This window comes from Eurosta solidaginis, chromosome 1 (genome assembly GCF_040869045.1).
Source record: "Eurosta solidaginis isolate ZX-2024a chromosome 1, ASM4086904v1, whole genome shotgun sequence".
NCBI lineage: Eukaryota > Metazoa > Arthropoda > Insecta > Diptera > Tephritidae > Eurosta > Eurosta solidaginis.
Genome location: NC_090319.1, coordinates 112,467,481 through 112,495,198, shown reverse-complemented (window position 1 = coordinate 112,495,198; position 27,718 = coordinate 112,467,481). Strand labels below are relative to the sequence as shown.

At 35.4% G+C, this 27,718-nt stretch overlaps 1 protein-coding gene and 1 pseudogene across 2 annotated transcripts in view; both read right to left on the bottom strand.

Annotated features, from left to right (window-relative positions):
* Nucleotides 1-3,824: 3,824 nt before the first annotated feature.
* Nucleotides 3,825-4,993, bottom strand: LOC137236732 (putative nuclease HARBI1; annotated as a pseudogene).
* Nucleotides 4,994-5,098: 105 nt separating this feature from the next.
* nAChRbeta1 (nicotinic acetylcholine receptor beta1) overlaps nt 5,099-27,718 on the bottom strand; it is a 48,007-nt gene continuing 25,387 nt past the window's right edge. For both annotated transcript variants that reach the window (XM_067759699.1, XM_067759698.1), the window contains 5 exons: nt 19,928-20,082; nt 19,338-19,782; nt 18,834-19,198; nt 18,533-18,767; nt 5,099-6,664 (listed from right to left, as the gene is read on the bottom strand). In XM_067759699.1, coding sequence (XP_067615800.1) covers nt 6,500-6,664; nt 18,533-18,767; nt 18,834-19,198; nt 19,338-19,782; nt 19,928-20,082 — 1,365 coding nt within the window. In that variant the 3' untranslated portion in view covers nt 5,099-6,499. The remainder of the gene's footprint in view (nt 6,665-18,532; nt 18,768-18,833; nt 19,199-19,337; nt 19,783-19,927; nt 20,083-27,718) is intronic.

Genomic DNA, 27,718 nt, shown 5'->3' with positions numbered 1-27,718 from the left:
CAGCCAAAATCATGAAAATTAGTTGTTCACGGTTACCTTAAATTCTTGGAAATCGGTTCATATTTATTGTTAAGTGATTTTCTTAAGCTTTTAATAAATTTTGGTATTTTAGTTCTAATCTAAATCCCATTTTTAGAACCAACAAAATTAGCCCAATACCTTTATGAAACTAGTCTCATTATTAAGTTAAATTTTTGTTTAATCCTAGGTATGTATATCAATTTCTTAAAATAATTTAATATTGCTTTTTAAAATAATCTTAACCTCTAAAGCTTACATTTAATAATTAGTGGTACTCACACCGAGCTTTTTATGACTTGAGCAGATACAATCCATCACAGTCGCAACGCATGCCATCTTCCACTTACAACACGTGCATGGCCGAAAGTGAGACACATAATGACTGATGATAATATTCTTCTATTTAGCAATAAAATTGTAGACTTCATTATCAAAATAATTATAGTTGAAAACCAATTTTTCGCAGATGCGTACTATAAATGTCCGCCAGTTAATTGACGTATGGTATCTGTTTAAGCCATTAGATCGTATACTGGATTTACACAGATATCTCTGTCGCGTTGCTTCGAGTGGCAGATGTGTTCAATGTGTGACCGCACCAATATCTTGCTACAAAAAAGTTTGTCTAGTACAAAGCGACTGACTAAGCGAGAAGCAATTTTTAATTTCATGTACTTTACAAGCTTGAAACATTTCTGGCGCTGTGACAACTTTTAAAATTTTTCATAAAAAGTCATTCTCACTTCCACTCTGTCGTCAGCCTTATGGCCCCATTACTGATACTTAGCATAGACTTGACTTGACTTGGCGTAAACTTGGCAACGCGGTAACAGTTCTATAGCTGTATTTCGTTGCTAACTAGTACAATTAAAACACTAGCTAGCTTACCGAATTGCATGGAAAGTAACAATAAAAAGTAATCGAGTTGAGTTGGCTAAGCGCTTTCAGTTGAAACCGCTTAGGTAATTGTCGACCTGATTGATAGTGTTGTATAATGTTGCATATTCAAAAATAGGGCACTATTGTGAACGAGCGAATGAAATGAACATACGAATGTGCAGATAAACGTCAATAACAAAATAAAGTGAAACAAAATGGAGCAAACGTAAGTAAATATGCGCTAGAGTTTTTTATAAAAAAAATATTAAATTAGCAATTGTTTTATAGATTTCAGGGAAAAAAACGGAGAAAGTGGAGCCGGGAACAAACCGCAAGATACCTTGCACGGAAGGAAGAGTTCCTGCATCCAAAAAAAAGAGGTCTGCCTTCTCAAATGTATTGGAAGAAATGGTGTCCATTGGTATTGGGGTATGTTAAAAAATATATTTAACCAGCATATAAATTACATGGCATATCAAATGAATAAACATTCGTTTTAGGATGCGGATATGACACCATTATGCTTGGAAGCGAAAATGCGTACCTACGTTGCTTAACGCATACAAAGCAGCAAAAGAAAACAACCGCAGAACTGGCGCTACTCCATGCTTTACTACATATATGGAAATTATGGACGAGATATTTGGGAAAAGCCCAATAATTTCTAATACCCACACCGTCCACGTTGGCTGCAGGCCGGTTGGAAAACTGCAACTACCACTATCATCAACGTGTCAGTCGTCGGTAGTTTCACCATCGCCTCCCTCATCAACGCCAGAAGTACTGACAGTGTTGGTGCCATCGCCATCACCTTCTCCATCAGCAATACTATCACCAACACAAACAGCTTCACCAATAATGACATCACCAACGCAAACACCTTCACCGATCATGCCATCATCAACGCAAACACCTCCACCAATTGCATCGCCATCGCTAGTGCCATCTGCGTCAGCTAATACATCATCACGCAAAAAGCGTTCCGCACGGGAGCTGTACTATGAAAAAAAATTTGAGCTGAAGAAAAAAATGGCAGAAGAAAAAGTGAAATCGCGAGACGATTCCCTGCAGTACTACAAAGAGTTGGTGAGGGAAAAATTTGAAAAGGATACGCAGATGAAGCAGAGGAAATTGGAATTAATGGAAAAATGGGTGAATAAGTGAGACCATCTCAAAAACGATATGATATGTCTACATTGAATCTTCTAGGTTATTTTCTGCAATCCACCCGCTTTGTAAATTATTATCATTATTTCTAATTTCGTTTATTTCATTTCTTTCTATTTGTATTCGAATTTATAAAGAAATTTGTGTGATAGGTTTGATACGACTTTGTTCCGAATGAAAATCGGTTATCGTAATAACATGTACAAATACGTAATAAAGTTGATATAAACTTAAGCTCACGATCTTACGCAGAATTTGTATTCGAAATACGCATCTTCAGTAAAATTTAAAAATAAGTCACTAAGAATTTTTAGATTATTTCTCAGTATACAGTTTTTTCAGCTGAGTTGAGTATATTCTTTTGAACTTATTCTCTTTAGAGGGAAGAAGTTGCTCTAACTGAGTGGACAAAAAAGGTGCCAAAAAACAGTAGACTTTTTTTGCATTAGGACTAACAATTTGTCATACTTAAATTCAATAACTAAATACAAAACTGCAAACTCAGAAGAATTATAAAAATTCTTAGTAACAAATTTTAAATTTAACTGAGGATTCGTGTTTATAATTCGAATTTTGCGTAAGATCCATGAGCTTTCGTTTATATCCATTTTATGACGTATGTGTTTGTATATGTTTTTATAAAAAAGTAAAATTAGGTGAAAACCGCAAAAGTCATCCGTTTAAAAAAAAACTCTTAACTTTAATTTTAGAAATTTTTTGAAAACGTTTTTCAATGCTTGGATTGCAATTTTCACCTGTATTCGATTTTTCTCATATCGGCAAACAATTTTCAAATCAAACATTATTTATTAACTTTGAACTTTACTGAAAAAATCGATTTTCAATAGGTCAGATGGGACTAATTAATACTTAAGGAATATTAACTTGAATGGATTAACTTTAATAAATCTATATAAAATGTTTTAGAGTTCTGACTCTTTTTAATTTAGGGTGCGATATATACTGAAAATTGAATGATTGAAGATTTCAACTCAGTTAATCTAAGGTTGTAAGACCTACACATAATCTTCGACACTTTACAGCCCCGCGCATCTCAGCACAGTGTGCCACAGACCCTTCTCCTTCCACTACTTTGGAACCGCCATTTGAGCACCCTTGCGCCAAACGTCCACCTCTATTGTGGCCTTAAGATCTCCCTTGAAGCGCAGATAGGGAATCAGGTAGTCTGTTCGTCTTGTGGTTGACGACGCTATACTACTATGGCCGTATAGTCGGCGCTCACGCTACCCCGATGCACCGAGCCTGGTTGAAATGTAAATGCTATGAGAAAGAGAGAGCGATAAGCCCCACCTACACCCCACCATTCTTTTACATGCATAAAAAGCCGTTGAGGCCTTCTCACGCTCTCCTCCACGTTGAGCTTCCACGACAGCTTACTGTCTAGGATGATTACTAGATATTTTGTGCAAGGCTTCTATTGTAGGGTCACCCCTCCTAACTTAGGCCTGGTCCAATTTGGGATCTTGTACCTCTTTGTAAACAAGACCATATCCCTCTTCTTCTCGTTAGCTTTCAACCATAAATTAGATACCCAGGTATGAATATCCCGAAGCGCCCGATCCATCAAAGAGCTAATCGTTGAAGGCACTTTCCACTTATGACAATTCCAACGCCATCTGCGTTTGCCGTTAGTTTTACGAGTCCCTCATCGGATCGCATAAAGCACCTTGGTAATGAGGGACATTTTCTGGCATCCCATTATACTTACAAGCATTGGTCGAAGGAAAATGAACGTGTTATCTTCAGATTTTTATAATAATTTATTCTTCCAAGTCAAAAGGTTATTTTAAATTAAATTGTGTTGCCTTAAATAATTAAAAAGATTTTCCCTTCTATCTAAGTTGGAATTGGAATTCGACTCCTCTATTTCCTCTTCAATCTCAAAGGAAACTGCATTGTCCATTTCATTTTCTTCAGCGTCACACAAATCGTCATGGGTGATGCAAATATTATGCAAAACACACGCACTGACAACGATGTTGGTAATCGTCTGCAAATCTGTTTGTTCCGTAAACTTCATAAGTCTTCGGAAACGTCCTTTAAAAAGTCCAAACGTATTTTCAACAACCATTCGCGTTGAAGAATGGATTTCGTTAAATTTTCGCTGACTTTGAGTCAAATTTCCGTAGTCTTTATATGGAGACACCAACCAATTCGTCGTCGGATAAGCCGAGTCCCCAATTATAAAATATGAACCTGCAAATATTTGTTCGTGTAGTCTGTCGGCATCGTTAAAGCGTTTGGATCTTCTCAAAACTCTGTAGTCATGAAGTGACCCAGGCTCGCCACAGGTTACATCAATAAACTTTTTATCGGCATCCACTACAGCTTGCAGCACTATACTATAGGTTTTTTTTACGATTGAAGTACATTTCTTTTTGATCCTTCGGGCCTTTAATACCAATGTGCGTACAGTCTATAGCTCCAATAACACCAGGGATACGTTGTTTTTGGTAAAACTTTTTCAGTCGTTTTTTGTAGCTGAATGCTTTCTGGCCACTTGATATATTCATCACTAATAGATACAAAATAGCGAGAAACGCGTTTGACAATGGACCATGCGCTTGATGTGGCTACACCAAACAAATTCCCTAGTTGGCGAAATGTCACGCTGTTGCTAATATACATATACATGTAAATGGATTTCTTGGGTGTGATACGTGATCTTCCAACACCAGACTGGTCAGCAACAAAAGAAGATGTGGAATACCTCGCTAGAGAAATCAAATATTTTTTAGTTTATAAATGTATTTACTAATTAAAAAAGCTTTTGTTATTACTGGTAAGATACACCACTGTTTCACGCTTGAGTCTCATGTGCGCTTTGAAGTCCATCCCGCTCATCGCATCAAGCGTGCCTTCGAAGTTGTTACACCTCTCATGCTGTTCATTTTCGCTTTCCGAATCTTCAGAGGATGAACTGGAGCTAGCATATACGGCCTCCAATATTTCGTTCACCACTTCGCATACATCATTTTGCTGGCCAACGGGCAGGGAAACAAATTAGACAATAAATAAACACTCTTTATTTAATATTTACAATTAAATACAAATATTTACCAATGAATCGACAGGATTACTCATTTTCTTCGTTTTTCTTTTAAAATTTTCACAAACACAACATTTATTTTGACACCTGACACCAGTGCTGTGAAGCAACATAATAAAATTGTTTAGCTAGTTGGAGCGTTTTTTTCGAGCTCGCGTAATAAAAAAAAACCCCTTATGTAAATCCAGCTTTAGCGATTCGTTGTCGGAATTTGAATTAACGATTGCGGTATCGACTGTGCTATGCTTAATTTGAACATCGGTAACGGGATGACCAGTTTGTTTAGTTAAAATGGAATTTTTTTCAGTGGCTTCAAAGATATGACCTTAGAAGCCTTAAAATGTTATGACATTGTTTAGCGGCAATATTTAGCTCATCATAAGGAATATCTATAAAACAAAGCAGCTATTGAATACCAAAATGGTGACGGTTATCGATTCACAAAACAATGGCGAGTTTCGTTAAAAAAGCTAATGAATTAACTACAGTATTTGCTTACGTGCATATTTTTTTTGTTAACTAGGGGGTAACGAGTAACCAATTATAAGGCTGGCAGACTTTATTAATCATCGATAGCAGGTTATTTTTTGGAAACAGCTTACTATTTTTTTTATGTAGTTTTGTTCTCTCAGGCTGGATTTTATTACCTTGTGATTGGTGGTTCAACATTTTCCACACCCGGCCGCTGCTAATTTGTTTTAGAAAACAAATTGCGATACACAATTTCACAGCCAAACCTTAACATTTTAATAAAGTCGCGAGGTCACGAATTACATGACGAGCCAGTGATGAAATGCAGTTACTTTTAGCGATGCTATTTATTCAAATTTTAACTACCGATCTTTCGCTTAGATGACGATTGTGCTATTTACTAACTCAGCTTTAATATGGCTAACGAGTCGACCTTTATTATTATTTTAAATGGAAGATAATAAAATGCCAGCTAATGCCGTTGACATTAAAATTATCTTCTATCATTTGGCGGCAGTAGCTAATAAAACTTAACGAATATATTATATCGATAAAAAGAAGTGGTGACTGAATACCAAAATTGTTATAGTCATCGATTCGCCAGTATATCGATCACGAAAATCGTTAAAACAGTTAATCAATTCCACTACTGGTGTGAGATTCACTATGGAAAAGCTCATACAACATACTAATTTAAGACAGGATTTGGCGTTTCCTTAGCAAAAATACATACTATAGAAACGTCTTCACATTTTTCTTCTGTGATCCAAATAGATATTATTGCTGTTAACTTATGCTTCGCTGCGCAACTATTATAGTTGAAGTTATGATTTATTAACAACACATTAACGTCGATATTTCCATTCCTTCTATCGATGTCCCGAATAGCATCTACTTTCCACGATAAATTTCGATGATACGATCTTGATCTACATATTCAAAGATATGGGGTGCGTCCATTAATATACCAACTGTGCCGGCAGTAGTTACGATGAAAAATATGTATAACTGAAGACGATCAATCACCATGGCAACATATTTCCAGTCTTCCCGAGTCTGTTGGGATAAACGAGTTTTAAATGTTAATCAGGTAAAATTTTAAATATTTTATATATAATAACTAGCAGACCCGTCAGACGTTGTTCTGCACTAAATTTGGTCTCTCTGCATACATTTTAATAAGCTTTTTCCGTCTAACTCTGCCCTCCTCCCTCTATTCACTTTTTCTTAATCCTTTCATTCACTCCTACCTCCATCTTTTTCGCTTCATTTATCTCTATCTTCGTCTCACTCTATGTGTTACTCAGCCTCATTCTCCTTTCCTCTCTTTTCTTCTCTCAAGTTCTTCTCAATCTTCTTCATCCCTTATTGCCAGTTCCAGAGGGTGGTATGTATTTTGTTCCAGTCCCAGTCCCACTCCAAGTCTCAATCCCAGTCCTAGTCCTAATCCCAGTCCCAGTCCGTATCTGGTCTACTTCCCGGAAAAAAGGATCGTAAAAACTGATATAGGCAAATTTATATACCAAATTTGAGGCAAATAGAATAGGACATATATAAATAGGTATGTGGGTATTACTACTTCATGTCTTTATTTCGGCTTCGAATGCATATTTATCAGTTTTGCCAGGTTGATGCAACTAAATCGAATATCACAATGAAAATTACTTTAAAGCTCTCAGCAACAGATTTTATTTGATATCCATATTACACACACATTCTAGGGATCCGGGTCCACGTTTTGGCCTATATCTCGAGACACTAGTCACCAGCGGTATGAAAACGACCCAGTACTAAAGCACTCATCAACAGCTTTCATTTGTTATCTATATTATATAAACACATTCTAGGGGTACCCGGGTCCACGTTTTCGCCTATATCTCGACATCCTAGTAACCCGGGGGTACGAAAAATACACCGTATCAGTGTACTAATAAACAGCTTCCATTTGATACCCATATTGTACAAACACATCCCAGGATTACCCAGGTCCACGTTTTGATCTCAAGACCCTACCTAAAACGTGATAAAAAGTATCCTATATCCGTCTCCTGGTTCCATGCTACCTTTCCACCAATTTTCTTCCAAATCGGTTCATCCGTTCTTGGGTTATAAATAGTGTAACTAACACTGTTTAATGGATGTTATTATACATATAAACCTTCCTCTTCAATCACTCTATCAAAAAAAAACCGCATAAAAATCCGTTGCGTAGTTTTAAAGGTTTAAGCATTCAAAGTGAGTCTAACCCTCTTCTCTCTCTATACCATCCTCGTTTCCAATACTCATCATTTTTCTTCTTATTCCCACCCTTCCATTTCGTGTCGTTGGTATGAGGGCTTAGCCGAACTCCATGGCGCCCGATCATGGAGCTGAGCGGTTTGGGGCCTGCATCAACGTAAAAGTTTTGTAATCTTCTCACTTTCCTTTTTTAAGTCGATGAAAGTGCGTTTTTCAGTAGTGATGAAGGCAGCCTGTTCTATGTACCAAGAGCAACTCGGAATTTTTCCGACCACGGGCTGTCATTTCAGTGTAACCCCATTTAAGATGGGCTACATCAATCACTTCAGTTGTATAAATCCGAATACTGCTCTCGTTATCTAGAATAAATTGTCCTTCACATAATATGTATATAGACGGTAAAACCATAACTTTCGCTTTTAACACGCGAATATTAGCTCCACTTGCGTGTTGTGTATGTACATATATATGCATGTATGTAACTCATTTACATATAATAATAAAAAAATTTACGTATACGCACCGGTACCAATCTTTTCGCATGGTACGGATCAGTGGACGGGCGAGATCAAGTGGCTTTTCCTGCAAAGGGCGCTACTCATAAGAAGCCGCCTATGGTCGGCAAAGCAAAAAAATTGCAGGAAATTTTGTATTTACATATCCATATGTACATATGTACATAACTGAAAATTCCTTGAAAATATATTTAAAATTTCGAGTCAATGTAATATCATAAATCGACTGCTGTGTCGAATATCACCCTATACCGGCAACCAGTTTAAAAACGCCCTATCTCAGAATTTTTTTGCAAATGCCCTATCTATCTCAGAAATCGGCTGAAGAAAGCTCTATATAAGATTTTTTTCATAAAGGCCCTATCTTGCGTCAAAATGTATCATCACTATCACTACACTGAACCAAAAATCGTACGCTATATTAATAAAAACTAGTATCGCCTGTGGTCGAAATTCGACCAATGTGTATTTTTTTCAACTCAGTTTATGCATCAAGTGTTGGAAATACAGAAAACTGGTCTAACTTACTTAACTTTTCCTTTAAAATTTTGAATTTGATCTAAGACTTTGTACTTTTTGATTGTATTTTCTTAAATTTTCTACAAACTTTTCACATGTAATTATAACGTTTTGGTATGGAGTTCCTTACACAAAAATATAAAAATTATGCAAAATCAAATGAAATTGACATAGAATTATGGAGAAATTACTTGAAATTGAATTGAAAAATAGCGTTTTCCACACCACCCGGCAGGTCCCCGTTGCCGCGCTGCCGAAGTTAGTTTTGGGAGCTCGGTTCCCCAGTAGGCTTATATCACCCATATACATATATCGCCCATTTACTTCAATAGTGTCAATTTAGTTAAAAACGAAGAAATTTGCTAAAGGAATTTAACCTATTTCAAGCCACCCGTTTAATTTTGTATAAATACATATCTAATATGTAAGTGTGACACAAAAAAAAAAATTCGAGTAGAGCATACCTTGTCAAGTTGCATTTAAATAATAATAAACCAATTTGAAGTAAGAGAATATATAATAAAATAAAATAAGAAATAAAATACATTAGCATAAAAGGCATATAAAAAATTTAATGTTATATTTTTGTAACTTTTTTTTTTTTTGTTCAGTATAAGACGTTCTTTATCTAAAATGAGGATTAAATCTGCAAATGCAAAAACATTTTCGGGCGAATTTGCCATTAGTTGGTATAAATAAATTAGTTAGTTTCAACAAAAGTTAACTCATTATTTATGATTTCATATCTTTTTGAAAACAACTAAAATAAAAAACAATGAATCTGTTAAATGAAGGCTTATGTATTTACGTGTAAGTGAAATTTGTCACAAAAAATGGGCCGGTCAAAAATTAATTCTATTTAAGATTTTTTGGTATGCTACAAATTATTTTGGAACAATTTTTTAGGATTTTGGTAGAGGCTATTATAGGTAAGTGGCAACAATGGGAAACCATATTTGAATGTAGATGAAACATTTGTGCTTTCGAATTTAGCGGAGACACATAAAGGTTTAGGTCTTTGAAGTTCGCATTAGAACTCTTAGATAATTGTTCCCAAAGATGGCGCTTGTGCACGAAAATGTATTTCGATATTTGTATGAATTGTTCGAATTTACAAATAACTTTTTCTATTAATTATAAACAAATAGAGTAATATTGGTTAACAAAAATAGGCCTATGCATTGCGGCTGATCCATACGAATCGATTCATATAACTTTTATATGATTCTACGTATGCTAAGTATGCGAAACTGCCTGTCAATTGATTGTATGGAAATTTTGTTAGCATATTAATATATATATAGTGGGTAATATACTGCCTATGCAATACGGTCGCTATGATGCCGGTTGCCGCTTTGACCTAAAATCAAAAACTTTTTTGGGACGTTTTTTTGTTTCGTTTAATATACAACATGAAACTTTCCGATTCAGTCAAGTTGCATTTAAATAATAATAAACCAATTTGAAATAAGAGAATATATATTAAAATAAAATAAGAAATAAAATAAATTAGCGTAAAAGGCAATATAAAGAATTTAATGTAATATTTTTGTAACTGTTTTTTTTTTGTTCAGTATAGGATGTTCTTTATCTAAAATGAGGATTACATCTGCAAATCCAAAAACACTTTCGGGCAAGTTTGCCATTAACTGTTATAAATAAATTAGTTAGTTTCAACAAAAGTTAACTCATTATTTGTGATTTCATGTTTTTTTGAAAACAACTAAAATAAAAAACAAAGAATCTGTTAAATAAAGACTTATGTATTTACGTGTAGGTGAAATTTGCCACAAAAAATGGGCCGGTCGAAAATTAACTATATTTAAGATTTTTTGGTACGCTACAAATTATTTTGGAACAATTTTATAGGATTTTGGTAGAGGCTATTATAGGTAAGAGGCAACAATGGGAAACCATGTGTTAATCTTTCACCGTGTAGCGCGGACGCTTATGTAGGTTTGTGTCTTAGAGCACTTACATAATTGGTCCAAAGATGGGGCGCTTTTGTGCAAGAAAGGAAATATCGATATTTGGAGAGATTGTTGGATTTACAAAAAACTTGTTCTATTAATTATAAACAAATAGAGTAATATTTGTTAACAAAAATAGGCCTATGCACTGCGGTTGATCCATACGAATCGATTCATATCACTTTTATATGATTTTACGTATGCTAACTATGCGAAACCGCCTGTCAGTTGTTTGTATGGACATTTTGTTAGCGTATTAATATATAGATGATTTATTGATTGATTGTACATAGTCACAATTAACATTTTATTGTCTGTATTAAGTATTTATTAAATATCTATAAATGCATTTATTATTTTTAATAAACGATTATTAAAAAAGTTTATTAAAAATTTCTGTGGCGTATTCTCTGTCTGTCGCTTGAGATACGTCCTAATAAACCATTTATTGTCAGAATTAAATATTTATTGAATACAATTAATATATTTATTGTTATCATAAATAGCTTAAGTATAAGTAAGTGTTCCAATAAATCTTTAATTGTGAATATAAATAGTTTAATTGTGACAATAAATAGTTTATTAAATGTTATTAATTTCCTTATTAAATCAAATTAACACGCGGTAATGACGAACAATGAGAATAATCCTTGAGTGAAAAGCAAACGAAGCAGCAGGAATCAAAAAAACTGAAATCAAAGTGACAAATTAAATAAAAAAGTTTAAAGTTAAATTAAAATTGAAGCCATAATTTTAATTGTAATAATATATAAAACAAATAACAATAAAGAAGCGTTTGTTTCCTAGTACATTGTTGATAAAATGATTTGTTTCAAATGTGCAAAAAAATTAGTTCATGTGCTCTTCTGTTTTGCATTTTTAGACTTTTCGTGGCTTAAAGCATTTTAACGAAATTCGTTGTGTTCAGCCATCATGTGGGCAATATTTTGATAATTTTTCAACATTTAAAAGGCATCTGTTAAAAGAACATTATTCAATATTGAATAATGAAACTTTAAATCAAAGTAAAGAGGTGCCCTGTTTTCCATTTAGTGCAAATGAAAAAAAGAAAAAGGAAATCCAATTACAAATTTTGCAATTCATTCCGCTAAGGAACTAGAAAATGCTACTGAAGCAGAAACTTTAGATTTGACGTCAGTTTTCTTACAGTCTGCATTAAATTTAAATCTTTCCCTTTATAACCAAAATAGCATGCCAAGAAATGATGTTCTTTTGATTCAAAACAATGTCAACAAATATATTATGGAATCACTTTTAAATGTGTTTGAACAATTTGCACAACAAGTACAATACAAATTGCCATCCGGATATAGACTGGTAAGTGTTTTTATTATATTATTTCCTTTTATGAATATTTTTCTAATAATTTATTTAAATTTATATTATAGATTGAGATAGACTTTACAGTCCTTTTTCCGGCAGCGTCTTCGATTTTAAATACTTGGGACCAACAATAGGTGTATGCCGTATTGATGTCAGAGGGCCATTTAAATAACAAGACTATCAAAGATATGCTGAACGACATCGAAAATTTGAATAAAAGTAAAAAATATGAAAAAACAAAAAAATCTGCATCTTATTTTTTTTATTTTCAGCTAGCCAAGAGGCCTGCCTACTCTGGGCGCTGCACGGTTGCCTTGTGCCGTGGTAAAAAATTATTAGAAAAGGAGTAGACGGCAAAAAAACAAGTAACGCGATTTACAATAAAAGATTCGCAAAATGCGTTTGTTATGATACGTCCATCAATCGAGGCTCTTGCAGAGTCCATCAGAGTTGTAACTGAAGAAAAAACCATATTCAGCCCTTCCTTATCATTATCGGCAAGGATATAAAGAATGTGAATGAGATATTTGTCTATTTCGACGGGATAAAATTTCCTTTTAAAAGTGTAGTAAGAGCTACTGACATGTGTTTTAAAATATTTCATGTTTTTAATTTGGAATACCCAAAATCATGCGAAACATTTTGCAAATGCCTGTAAAGTCAAATTTTCCGAAAGTAAACATTTTATGTTTAGAAGAAAAGTTTTCTAAGCGGGGTCGCCCCTCAGCAGTGTTTGGCAAGCGCTACGAGTGTATTTATGCCATGAAAAGCTCTCAGTGAAACTCATCTGGCTTGCAGATGCTGTTCGGAGTCGGCATAAAACATTTAGGTCCCGCCCGGCCAATTTGTAGGGAAAATCAAGAGGAGCACGACGCAAATTGGAAGAGAAGCTCGGCCTTATATCCCTTCGGAGGTTATCGCGCCTCACATTTATTTATTTTTTTATTATTTTTTAAACATTTTATGTAATGCAATTAAAATTAACAAATAATGTAATAATAATAAATACAAATACAAATAATTACATAGTCGAAAATGCAGTCTTTTTATTTATATATTCTCCAAAAAATATTAATAAAATTTACTGAATTCAATAAAATATTAATAGGCGTAGCGAAGTTTTTATTAAAAATTTATTAAATTTAATGAAAAAATGTATTAAATTCAGTAACATATTAATAGGTGTAGCGAACTTTTTATTAAAAATGTTTTAAATTTAATAAAAACAAGTAAGGAAGGTTAAGTTCGGGTGTAACCGAACATTACATACTCAGTTGAGAGCTATGGTGACAACATAAGGGAAAATAACCATGTAGGAAAATGAACCGAGGGAAACCCTGGAATGTGTTTGTATGACATGTGTATCAAATGAAAGGCATTAAAGAGTATTTTATGAGGGAGTGGGCCATAGTTCTATAGGTGGACGCCATTTAGGGATATAGCCATAAAGGTGGCTCAGGGTTGACTCTAGAATGCGTTTGTAGGATATGGGTATCAAATGAAAGGTATTAATGAGTATTTTAAAAGGGCGTGGACCTAAGTACTATAGATGGACGCCTTTTCGAGATATCGCCGTAAAGATGGACCAGGGGTGACTCCAGAATGCGTTTGTACGATATGGGTATCAAATGAAAGGTGTTAATGAGCATTTTAAAAGGGAGTAATCCTTAGTTCCATAGGTGGACGCCGTTTCGAGATATCGCCATAAAGGTGGACCAGGGGTGAACCTAGAATTTGTTTGCACAATATGGGCATCAAACAAAATGTGTTAATGAGTATTTTAAAAGGGAGTGGGCCTTAGTTCTATAGGTGGACGCCGTTTCGAGGTATCGCCATAAAGGTGGGCCAGGGGTGACTCTAGAATTCGTTTGTGCAATATGGGTATCAAACGAAAGGAGTTAATGAGTATTTTAAGAGGGAGTGGGCCTTAGTTCTATAGGTGGACGCATTTTCGAGGTATCGCAATAAAGGTGGAACCGGGGTGACTCTAGACTTTGTTTGTACGATATGGGTATCAAATGAAAGGTGTTAATGGGTATTTTTAAAAGGGAGTGGGCCTTCGTTTTATAGGTGTTCGCCTTTTCGAGATATCGCCATAAAGGTGGACCAGGGGTGACTTTAGAATTTGTTTGTATGATATGGGTATCAAATGAAAGGTGTTAATGATTATTTTAAAAGGGCGTGGGGCTTAGTTTTATAGGTGGACGCCTTTTCGAGATATCGCCATAAAGGTGGGCCAGGGGTGACTCTAGAATTCGTTTGTGCAATATGGGTATCAAACGAAAGGAGTTAATGAGTATTTTAAGAGGGAGTGGGCCTTAGTTCTATAGGTGGACGCATTTTCGAGGTATCGCAATAAAGGTGGACCAGGGGTGACTCTAGACTTTGTTTGTACGATATGGGTATCAAGTGAAAGGTGTTAATGAGTATTTTTAAAAGGGAGTGGGCCTTCGTTCTATAGGTGTTCGCCTTTTCGAAATATCGCCATAAAGGTGGACCAGGGGTGACTCTAGAATGAGTTTGTACGATATGGGTATCAAATTAAAGGTATTAATGTGAGTTTTAAAAGGGAGTGGTGGTAGTGGTGTATGTGAAGGCGTTTTCCAGATATCGACCAAAATGTGGACCAGGGTGACCCAGAACATCATCTGTTGGATACCGCTAATTTATTTATATATGTAATACCTGCCAAGATTTTAAGGGTTTTTTATTTCGCCCTGCAGAACTTTTTCATTTTCTTCTACTTAATATGGTAGGTGTCACAACCATTTTATAAAGTTTTTTCTAAAGTTATATTTCGCGTCAATAAAACAATCCAATTACCTTACCATATTTCATCCCTTTTTTCGTATTTGGTATAGAATTATGGCATTTTTTAATTTTTCGTAATTTTCGATATGGAAAAAGTGGGCGTGGTCATAGTCGGATTTCGTTCATTTTTCATACCAAGATAAAGTGAGTTCAGATAAGTACGTGAACTGAGTTTAGTAAAGATATATCGATTTTTGCTCAAGTTATCGTGTTAACGGCCATGCGGAAGGACAGACGGACGACTGTGTATAAAAACTGGGCGTGGCATCAACCGATTTCGCCCATTTTCACAAAAAACAGTTAACGCCATAAAATCTATGCCCCTACCAAATTTCAATATGATTGGTTAATTTTTGTTCGACTTATGGCGTTAAAAGTATCCTAGACAAATTAAATGAAAAAGGGCGGAGCCACGCCCATTTTTAAATTTTCTTTTATTTTTGTATTTCGTTGCACCATATCATTACTGGAGTTGGATCTTGACATAATTTACTTATATACTGTAAAGATATTAAATTTTTTGTTAAAATTTTACTTTTAAAAAAATTTTTTTTTAAAAGTGGGCGTAGTCCTTCTCCGATTTTGCTAATTTTTATTAAGCGTACATATAGTAATAAGAGTAACGTTCCTGCCAAATTTCATCATGATATCTTCAACGACTGCCAAATTACAGCTTGCAAAAGTTTTAAATTACCTTATTTTAAAAGTGGGCGGTGCCACGCCCATTGTCCAAAATTTTACTAATTTTCTATTTTGCGTCACAAGTTCAACTCATCTACCAAGTTTTGTCGCTTTATCGGTCTTTTGTAATGAATTATCGCACTTTTTCGGTTTTTCGAAATTTTCGATATCGAAAAAGTAGGCGTGGTTATAGTACGATATCGTTCATTTTAAATAGAGATCTGAGATGAGTGCTCAGGAACCTACATACCAAATTTGATCAAGATACCTCAAAATTTACTCAAGTTATCGTGTTAACGGACGGACGGACGGACATGGCTCAATCAAATTTTTTTTCGATCCTGATTATTTTGATATATGGAAGTCTATATCTATCTCGATTCCTTTATATATGTACAACCAACCGTTATCCAATCAAACTTAATATACTCTGTGAGCTCTGCTCAACTGAGTATAAAAATTAATTAAATTCAATGACATATTAATAGTTGTAGCGAACTTTATATTAAACATTTATTAAATTTAATAAAAAAAGTAATTAAATTCGATAAAATATTAATAGGTGTAGCGAACTTTTTATTGAATCTGTGTGAAAAATTAATTTATTTATTTATTAAAATGAACAAATTGTACGTCCTGCCAATAAATACGTAATAGAATTCAAAAAATAAATTTAATAAATAGTTTTATTAAATTCAATCATCGATGTGTATTGTGACAATTAAATAATTTATTAGCTCATTTTTAATAAAATTTTAATTGTGACAATGTACTTTTTTATTGATATTACGTACCTTTTTGGTTCAGTGTATATAGCATAAAACAAAGTCGGTTTTCTGTCCCTATGTCCCTTTGAATGGTTAAAGCTTTAAAACTACGCAACGGATTTTGATGCGTCTTCTTTTATTGGATAGAGTGATTGAAGGGGAAGGTTCGTATTAATAATAACATCAATTAAATAGTGGAGAAATACTGTTATTTTTGAAGTTTCTAATGTGATATATATGTATAAAAGAAAGTGGTGTTAGTTACACTATTTATAACCCAAGAACGGATGAACCGATTTGGCTGAAAATTGGTGGGAAGGTAGCATAGAACCAGGAGACGGACATAGGTTACTTTTTATCCCGTTCTAGCTAGGGTCTTGAGATCAAAACGTGGACCTGTGTAATCCTGGAATGTGTTTGTACAATATGGGTATCAAATGGAAGCTGTTTATGAGTACTTTGGTACGGGGTATTTTTCGTACCCCTGGGTGACTAGGGTCTCGAGATATAGGCCAAAACGTGGACCCGGATACCCCTAGAATGTGTGCGTAATGTGGATATCAAATGAAAGCTGTTGCTGAGAGCTCTAAAGTAATTTTCATGGTGATATTTTAGTCGCATTAACCTGGCAAAACTGATAAATATGCATGCGAAGCCGTAATAAAAACATGGATACATAATACCCACATACCTATTTACATACGTCCTATTCGATTTGCCTGAAATTTTGATAAATTTGCCTATATTAGTATTTACGATCCTTTTTTCTGGGAAGTAGACCAGAGACGGACTGGGACTGTGATTAGGATTTTTGACTGGGAATGAGACTCGGAGTGGGACTGGGACTCGGAATGGGACTGGAAAAAATACATGCCGCCCTCTGGGACTGGAAACAAGGGATGAAGAAGAATGAGAAGAACTTGAGAGGAGAGAAAAGAGGGAAGGAGAAAGACACTGAGAAAGAGATAGAGTGAGACGAAGATAGAGATAGATGAAGCGAAAAAGACGGGGCATGATTGAATGAAAAGATTAAGAAAAAGTGAATAGGGGGGAGGGCAGAGTTAGACGGAGAAATCTTATTAAAATGTCTACAGATAGACCAAATTTAGGGCAGAACAACTTCTGACGGGTCTGCTAGTTGAACATATAATCACATTTTAAAGGTAGGCAAACCATTTTTCCAGGCAGAAAAAATTCTGCTGGGTACACTAGTTTCTTTACAAATATGTAAATTAACAAATAGGGATATTTTGAACAAATCTTGGATGATCTTGTTTTCTCAACCGCATTGGGGGTTGGGAGGTGGTGCTAAGGCAAGCTCACTACGACAGTACCTATATAATTCTTTTATTATATGTGACGCTCTGCGAGATGAGGCTTTTAACTCAAAAGTTGTTGACTTGATACGGCGAGCAGATGCATAGGTACTCGTATATTATAGGTCGGGTGCACAATTACTGTGCACTTTAACTGCTCATAGCTCAGAAGGTAATAAAGATATCTACCGGTTTTACCAATTTCGAGTTAGGGGTCTTTTCTCGCAGAGAGGTATATGTATATACATTAATACGCCATACCAAAGATGTTTAACTATTTGGCTTGGATCACTCGTATGCTTTAGACTATTTGAATAAATTATGCGCCGATTACAAAGTATTGTATGAGATGACCTCCAACCACCTCCTATCGAGAAGAATTTGGGGTCATCGGAGCCTCGCCTGCTAAATATTGCGCTGCACAAATACTTGAATTCCCTGTGCACTGAGAGGTTCTTTCGCCAATGAAGGTAGCATTTAGTCCCTTATACACTCCGATTTTATGGGGGACGTAGTGGTATTTGACTTAACTCATTTTTTTGTGGAGTGGGGTCCAAATCAGGTATCTGAAAAAATCTGTGCACGCTTCGATAAATTAAGCAAAAGCGTGGACCAGAGTTGCGTGCCTCTGTTGAAAAGAAAGTTATCAGACACAAGTGGTATCACAATAAGCTTTAAGAAAGAAGGTAACTGACGCAGTTTAACGTAGCCAAACATTTCAAAATATAATTCTTCTGACTGAACTTATAGCCAACTAACATACCTGAATGTACAGATCTTCATTTCGTAAATGTTCTGCTATGAATTCCACTGCCTCTGTGGCTTTGCTAGCCTCTGGCGAAAGTAAAATCGAATCGGATGATTCACTTTCACGTCGACATTGTTCGCCAATTCCTAGGTCAGCACCACTGTTAACTTTACGATTTATTTTGCAATTGGGATGATGCAAGTCCGAGAGCTCCATAACTTCCATTTTTGATTGTTTCCCCCCAATTGCGCTAGATATAAATGAAAAATTCATTTCATGCAAAACAATAAAAATAAGTAACTGAGCTTATTGATACCTGATATGTTTGGGCAACTCAGCTGGCGATCCATAAGATGGATGTGGATGCGCTGGCATACTCATACCGGGCATTTCCATCATCCAACGCAATCTTGTTTTACGTGGACGTTTCATCAGCAAAAAGGCGGGAAGATAATGAAGAAATACAGTTCGTATCCACATAGGCATGCGATGAGTGCGAGGACCGCGAAAGTTCCAGTTAATGATAATTACTGTCACCAAAATTGAAACCGTATTCATAATGAATGTGAATAATAAATATTTGGCAATGAGTGGCAGTACTAGCGAAGTTGGCGGAAGAATCTTAGATACGAGCAATAGGAACACAACCAATGACAGTAGAATACTAATTCCTAATGTGACCTGATTTGATTGTAAACAAAAACAGTTTAGTTGTTAATTAGCTTGATTGATTTTAATTGATAGCATTGTGTAAAATATTTACTAACATTTTTACATCCTGAATTTTGCTACATATATATAAACAATGGTTGGATATTACCTTTTCGCCAGCCTCAGCAGGTAGATAAAACACCAAAACGCATAAGAATGAGATGAGGACAGTAGGCAAAATTAAATTCACGGTGTAGAATAAGGTTTTGCGACGTATAATTATGTAAAATGTGATGTCTGTCTCCGTTGGATGATTACCATCGCCTTCATAGACATTCAAATAGGCTGGTACCTCAATGATGTCCCATGTGCCCGATTTCCAATAATCAGAAAGATCAACAAAATTCTTATTGTTGTATAGAGCTAACGACACCTGATCGCCATTAAACGTCCATGAACCAAATTTCATAATACATGTCTGTTGATCGAATGGAAAATAGGTGACGTCGATTGTGCAGGAGCTCTGATAAATCGCTGGTGGTACCCAAAGCACTTCACCCGTAGGATAAATTAATACATTAGACTTGTAACGTACTTCGTAGTTGCCATCCGCACTTGTAAATATGAGTTAATAAAAAACGAATAAATTAGTTTTAAATATAAGTAGATTTGAAAATTGTTCAAATTTTTAGAAATCAAACAAAAATTGTTTGTTATATACATGGCATATTTTCTGATCCTTACTGATGGTTTACTCACTTATTGAATAATACAATATCCGGTTTCCAAACCTTATCGGGGGGCAAACGTAATACACCAATACCACCATAATCGGCTTCATCCCATTGTAATTGATAATCGTACCAAACCAAACGTAACCAAACGTTTGATTTCATAATTTGATTTTTCTCATTCTTGGGTTTTCGATAGTTTTTTGTTTTTAATTTGGTTTCAGATTTTTGTTCGAATACATTTAGACAAGTACATAGTACAAATGTGAAGTATAACAATTTGAGTTTCAGAATTCGTACATAAACGTTGAAGGGGAGGAGTGTTCATTAACAATTGTGAGAAGAGATATGTTAAAGTATCAAGTAAAAAAAAAAAGTTTTCAAAAACGTTGGTGAATGAGTTTAAGTATGTAATGTTGCATGTTATGAATATGTGCATGATTAATTTTTGAGGTTTAACTAATTTTAAAAATAATGTACAAAGTTATATATAATAACCATTTACATTTTCATTTTTTTATCTATGTAAATAATTATTTTATACATGTGTTGCGACTTATGAATTATGATTAAAGCAAACTTAATGTAATTTAGCGGTTTGGTTTTAAATGAGCGGCGTGGAAACAATGAATTGCAACTGAATGTTCTGTCTGTTAACGTTCTGTATGTTGTGTACTATGCTATGTTTATATTTATATATGTACTTTATATCAGTGCTGCAAAATGTAGAAGACTGTTAAGGAACCAGCGAAAACTATGTCAGCCAAGAAACAAAGTAGAATCACTCTTGCCAACAAATATATTTTCGACTAAGCATTGAATTGAAAAAAAGTCTTATATCTATAAGTCTCTACTCACAAGAGCAATATTTATGGTCCATCCCAGTGATGTATATGGCTGGATCTATGAGCTTTACACAGCTATGAACATATTGTAATGAAAAAACAAACCAGGACTTTCTTTTGCTGGGAATGTGTAATGCAAATGGATGAAGACGCTGAGGCCTAAAAAAAATTGTATCACCACACGAATTTGGTAGCAGAGGAAGGGGAAGACCCCCATTGAGTTAGAAGAAACAGGCTGAGGAGCGCTTGATCTTATTTGTTTAACCCAAACGCATGATTATCATGCTTTTCTATGAGATGGCCAAAATCGCCCAGGAGTTAAAGAGCCAATTAATGGTGATGGTGTCAGCGCTGTATTAAGACCTTACTTAACTTTGTACTGAATTCCTAGCAAATTTGATACGGCAGGACCGTTAGAACTGAAAGAAGATAAACAGATTTGCAGGATGAAAAAGCTAATGAAAAAGGTAGCATTCATTTACTGCATATACTGATGATATTGAAAAGAAAAACGGATAAAATGCGAAGAGATCGCTGAGCAGCCTAAAGAAAGGAAATCCCTAGGTGTTTTTTATATTGTAGTATAACCGTATAACAAAAAGGTTTTATTCTCATGGATTCTCCAAACTTATTTAAAATATTGTGACGAATATTAGAAACACTAAGGCATACTATCATCTCTAAGCCGATACTAAGCAGTCACTTGTATCTACATAAACAAACCAGCGGCCCGGAACGTGCTTCGCTACGTATAAAGTGAAATATTAAATCAAACTCATTTATTACAAAAAAAAAAGATATTTTATTAGTGCTAGCTATTTTAACCTAATCCAAAACATTTGGATAAACAATATTTTTTTTCCATTTTGAGCATGAATAAACAACCGGCTGGGGGTACCGACTCTGGAACAGGCAACATAAAGTTGGCCATGTGAAAAACATGATTCCCCCAAACTCACACCACACACGTTAAGTGTTTGCTCTTGGGCTTTGTTGATGGACATCGCAAATGATAAACGCACAGGATATTGTAAACGTTTGAATTCAAATGGCATATCAGTTGGAATCATAGGGATATTAAACAAATGTCTCCTTTTGATTTACCAGTTAAGATCGTAGCTTCAATCAAATTTGGCAATCAATTTTTCACTGCGAGTCTGGTGCCATTACACAGTTTTGGTGGATTAGTACTTCGCAATAATATAATCAAAAAACCCACTTGCAGATTCAAACAATGCGGTGGCATACCAGCCAGTTCTAATGAATTTAAAAATTCAGTTGGATAATTCATTGCCTCATATTGATTTATAGCACTGTCAATTGATTTATATGTCGTGACTACACCTGGGAGTTTTGCTTGAGTTTGAAAATTAATGGCATTGATATGAATGTTCTTCGGTGCTAAAATGGCGCGTTCTCTCAACCAATCATGATTTCTGTAATTCTGAAGAATATTTGGAAAAACACATTCAATCAATTCATCTATCGATTTCGTAATTGTACAAAAATTGTTCGGTACTGTGATCAATCCGTTGGTTCTGTCTATTTGTATTTTGCCATCACCAATTTCTAACAATTATTTTGAAAACTCATGGGTAGCTGGATCATTTTGTAGGTGAATATGCATATTAATGTTCAGTGTCAATTTTTGTACATATCTCCAAAGAACTGATGACTTCAAACAGGTATTTATTTCATCAGCAGGAGTTGATCGAGGAATGACAGGCAATGTTTGTCGAAAATCTCCTGACAGTAATATCAAAGCACCACCAAAAAGCTGTTAATTGCCACGTAAATCTTGCATTGTTCGATTAAATGCTTCTATTCGTCATTGTACACCCATCCCATAAAATAATTGACGTTAATCGCAGAACTTTTGCCATAGCAGAATTTCTTGAAATATTGCAAGTTGGAGTTTCAATCACCTGTACATTCAAAGGCAATTTTAATGCAGAGTGTGCTGTCCGACCACCTTCTAATAATGTAGCAGCAATTCCCGAAGATGCAAGTGCCATGCAATTTTCTGTTCCGATCGAATAGTCGCTAAAATCAGTGATATAACGAACGTTTTGCATGTACCACACGGTGCATCCAAGAAATATAATCCACCTGCATTATTGAAAATGGCTTGCATGATTGTGTCATATACATGTTTTTGCTGAATATTCATTTTGGTTATATTCGATTGTACAAATAAACGCAAATCATTAGAATTGAATTCCTGCTAACGTTGAAATTCACGATCAAACAGATCATGCATCTCACGATTTGATACGATCTTACCCAATTGTACTAATGTTTTATTTGCAATCGTTAGACACATATCTTCAATTATTATCAAAGCTTCGTTGTACATTTCCAAAGTTATCAACAAATCAGGATTTCTTGCATGATGACGCATACAAATTAAAATATCTTCTGCAATATAATGGTTATATTTGTTCCATAATTCAAGTGGCTTTGATGGCATACGTGTTGATAATATAATGGCAAATAGCATTCGTATTTGTTGAGGATAAGCCGAAATAGATGCATCATGAAGTGTTGAATCCCAATGTGCATCATCCTCCAACATCTATATCTCAGGACCATAGTCACGGAGGGGCATATAAAATAATCTATACTATAGCAATCATCAACAGCTCCCATTTGCTACCCATATTGTACAAACACATCCTAAAGTTATCCGGGTCCACGTTTTGGTCTATATCTCGAGACCCTAGTCACGGAGCGGCATGAAAAATATATGTTTGATACCCATATTGTACAAGAATATCCTAGTGTTACCCGGGTCCACGTTTTGGCCTATATCTCGAGACCCTGTTATCCGATTCCTAATTTTTCAAAATACAAACCATCTACTAAATAGTCAGAACAAAGCCTAAAAAATTTGGTTTGGATAGGTGAGCCCGTTCTTGAGTTATAAAATCACAACGAAAAATTGCATTCATTTTTATATATATAGATCAATCATTATGTCTACACATATGTACATATAAGAAGCGGAGAGATATGCACAAACACATGCATTTATCTGAGATACTCACAAAAGTATGCAATCATCGGTGGAATTATCACTCACATATACACGCGCATATGGCTATGCGAGAAGCTATAAACGCGCATCGTAAATTCTAGAAGAAGACACGCCTAGATGTATGCGAATGACACAGCAGAGAGTATAAAAGGAGCAAAAGCTGAGTAAGCAGAATCAGTTTGATTTAAGCAAGCTATTGGTTGTGAAGTATCAGTGTTATTGTGAAGAACTTTAATAAAGGCCATTTTGCATTATTGAATATTAGAGTTATTTATTCAACAGTTTAGCGATACGAACATTAGTAGAAGGTGTAAAATAAGCGGATTTTCCCTAAATTCGTTACAATTGGTTTCAGAAGAGGAATTGTTGAATAAATTCCAGAGTTGCAGAGCACAACAAGGACATGGCGAAGTTAAATGAATTAAGGATCCAGCAACTGAAAAAGGAGTTGGAGAACCGTGGATTGAATACAACAGGCAATAAGATCCAACTTCAAGAACGGCTACGACAGTTTATGAAGTCGGAAGGCATCAATGTGGAGGAGTATGTCCTTCAACCTGATGGGGAAGAGACAACAACAAAAATTGAAGAGAAAAATGAAACATCGCAGACAGTTACGAGCACATACTTGAACATGATATTGGCTGCAATATCTGCACAAACGTCTACAGTAACATCCAAGAAGGAAACTCAACTGGAAGAACAGAAGACATATATGTCATCTCAACTGGAAGAACAGAAAACATATATAGCATCCCAACTGGAATCGCAAGAGACACGCATAACATCCAGGATGGAATCGCAAGAAACGCGTATTTCAGAAATGTCGGCACAGATTACATCCTAGATGGAAACACAGCTAGAAAAACAGAAGACATATATGGCCGAGCAGTTGAAAGCCAAGAGGCTCGCATATCTTCGCAGCTGTCCGAACAGGAAGCAAGGGTATCATCAAAACTGGAAGCGCAGGATGCAAAAATTGCTCAATTTCGGGCAGAAGTCGACGATTTAAAAGGTCGTATGGACCAGTTGCAACTAAATCGCCCAGCAGTTTCAGCGAGTAATCCAAAGGTAAAAACACCATCCTTTGACGGTGTTTAAGCTTCAGTTTGAGAAGACCGCAACAGTGAACAACTGCAATGCTGAAGATGAAGTTGCTGCACTGTTCGTGACATTGAAAGGGCCTGTAGCAGAAATCTTACAGACCATCCGAGAGTACGAACGTAACAGTTGTGAAGCATTGATGGGCACACTAGAGAAGCGATACGGAATCGAGCATAGGATACAGATATACTAAATGGAGTTACTGAACAGCTTCCAGAGGCCTGGTGAAACATTGCAAGAGTTTGCGTTGGATGTTGAAAGGCAGGCACATTTAACGCATGCGGACGCACCCGTGGAATATACCGAAAGGTTAAAAATCCAGAGCTTTATTAATGGAATACGGGATATCGGAACGAAGCGAGCGACATCCAAATTTTGGTGCAGTTGTGAAGGCCCGTACAAAGATGTGCAGAAGATCAGTGATACCATCTACCGCATACAAACCATTGGGAAACCCCGAAATAGAAGGGTGGTTCATTTGGAGATGCTAGCAGCTTTTATATCAGGAAATTGCTCTGATCGGGACGATCGGACTTAGGTGGAGGGCAGTGTGATGAATATTAGCAACACTAAGGCATACTATCATCTATAAGCCGATACTAAGCAGTCACTTGTATCGACATAAACAAATCAACCATTATGTCTACACTTATGTACATACAAGAAGCGGAGAGATATGCACAAAAACATGCATATATCTGAGATACTCACAAAAGTATACAGTCATCGGTGGAAGTATCACTCACATATACACGCGTATATGGCTATGCGAGAAGCTATAAACGTGCATCTGTAGTTTATAGCTTGTGAGTTTATAGCTGGTGAACAAGTAGTAAATTCTAGAAGAAGAAACGCCTAGAAGTATGCGAACGACACAGCACAGAGTATAAAAGGAGTAAAAGTTGAGTAAGCAGAATCAGATTGATTTAAGCAAGCTATTGGTTGTGAAGTATCAGTGTTATTGTAAAGAACTTTAATAAAGACCATTTTGCATTATTGAATATTAGAGTTATTTATTCAACAATTTAGCGATACGAACGTTAGTAGAAGGTAGCCTGGGTCAATTTGTATGGACGAAAGTTAACCTATATCGCGCCATGGATTTTTGGTTAGGATTTGGGCTCAGGAAAAAAAGTTCCACTACGCATACCCAAAAAAATAATCTTTGAGCCTGCAAAAAAATCGATTTCTAAATCTCCATAAAAGAAATTTTTGTTTGCAAAAAAATGCATTTACCAATTTTGCATTTGCCAATGACACGAAAAAAAAAATACATAAAAAATGATTTGGAGCCTTGAAAATGAAAAAAATGCATAAAAAATCGTTGAAATTTTAGCGATATAGGTTAATAAATCGCCTCAGTCTAGTAGAAGGTGTAAAATAAGCGGAGTTTTCCCAAATTCGTTACAATATTAAATTAATTCGGGGGATAATTCTTCTCTCTAGTATGATAGAGCAAATATATAAGATCTACATAAAAGTTAACGTATCTGATTGATGTTTTGATTATTACGATCTTTAATAGACGGAACGAATTAGTAGCCAACAGTGTTGGAATAAAAAACAGTGTTGGTAAGCTTACAATCCCATCTTCTCTTCGTACTCGTACGAACATTTCACAGTGGATAAAAACGATATTTCTGCTTTTTTGCGAAGCCTTTTGTGCTGCCCAAAAGCAGGTCCGATGGGAATTTAATTTAATTTGCTCGCTAGTTTAAAAGTTTTTTCAATTAACGCCGCTAGGCAACCAAAAACACACATTGATGCAGCACTGTCATATATGACCAAATCTACCAAACCGTTGAATTTTGAAAAAAAAAGATTTTTAAAACATGGGGAAATAACCTTCCTTTGTAGTAGACAATTTGGAGTAAATATCGGCGTAGCTCATTTTATTGACCGCCTCGAGGAGTTATAGCCAAAAGATCGAAAATACATGGATAAACTGAAGTTGCAAAGTTGTGCTAAAATTTTTTTTAATTCCATACTTATTATCTTGAAATTACAACATCGTGTTCAAATATATGTGGAGTATATTAAGGCCATTTTTGTTGCTACCCGAAAACTTGCTTCAGAGACATCAGTTAACAATAACAAGTAAGGAAGGCTTAGTTCGGGGGTAACCGAGCATTACATACTCAGCTGAGAGCTTTGGAGACAAAATAAGAGAAGATCACCAAGTAGGAAAATGAACCTAGGGTAACTGGTGTGTTTGTATGACATTGGTATCAAATGGAAGGTAATAAAGAGTAATTTAAAAGGGAGTGGACTATAGTTCTACAGGTGGACGCCTTTTCGAGAAATCGCCATAAAGGTGGACCAGGAGTGACTCTATGTGTGTGTTTGTACGATATGGGTATCAAATGAAAGGTGTTAATGAGTATTTTAAAAGGGAGTGGGCCTTAGTTTTATAGGTGGACGCATTTTCGAGATATCGCCATAAAGGTGGACCAGGATTGACTCTAAAAGGTGTTTGTACGATATGGGTATCAAATTAAAGGTATTAATGAAAGTTTTAAAAGGGAGTGAACCTTAGTTGTATATGTGAAGGCGTTTTCGAGATATCGGACCAGGGTGACCCAGAACATCATCTGTCGGGTACCGCTAATTTATTTATATATATAATACCATGAACAGTATTCCTGTCATGATACCAAGGGCTTTGCATTTCACCCTGCAGAACTTTTTCATTTTCTTCTACTCAATATGGTATGTGTCACACCCATTTTACAAAGTTTTTTCGAAAGTTATATTGTGCGTAAAAAAACAAATCCAATCACCATGTTTCATCCCTTTTTTCGAATTTGGTATCTATTTATGGAATTTTTTTTTT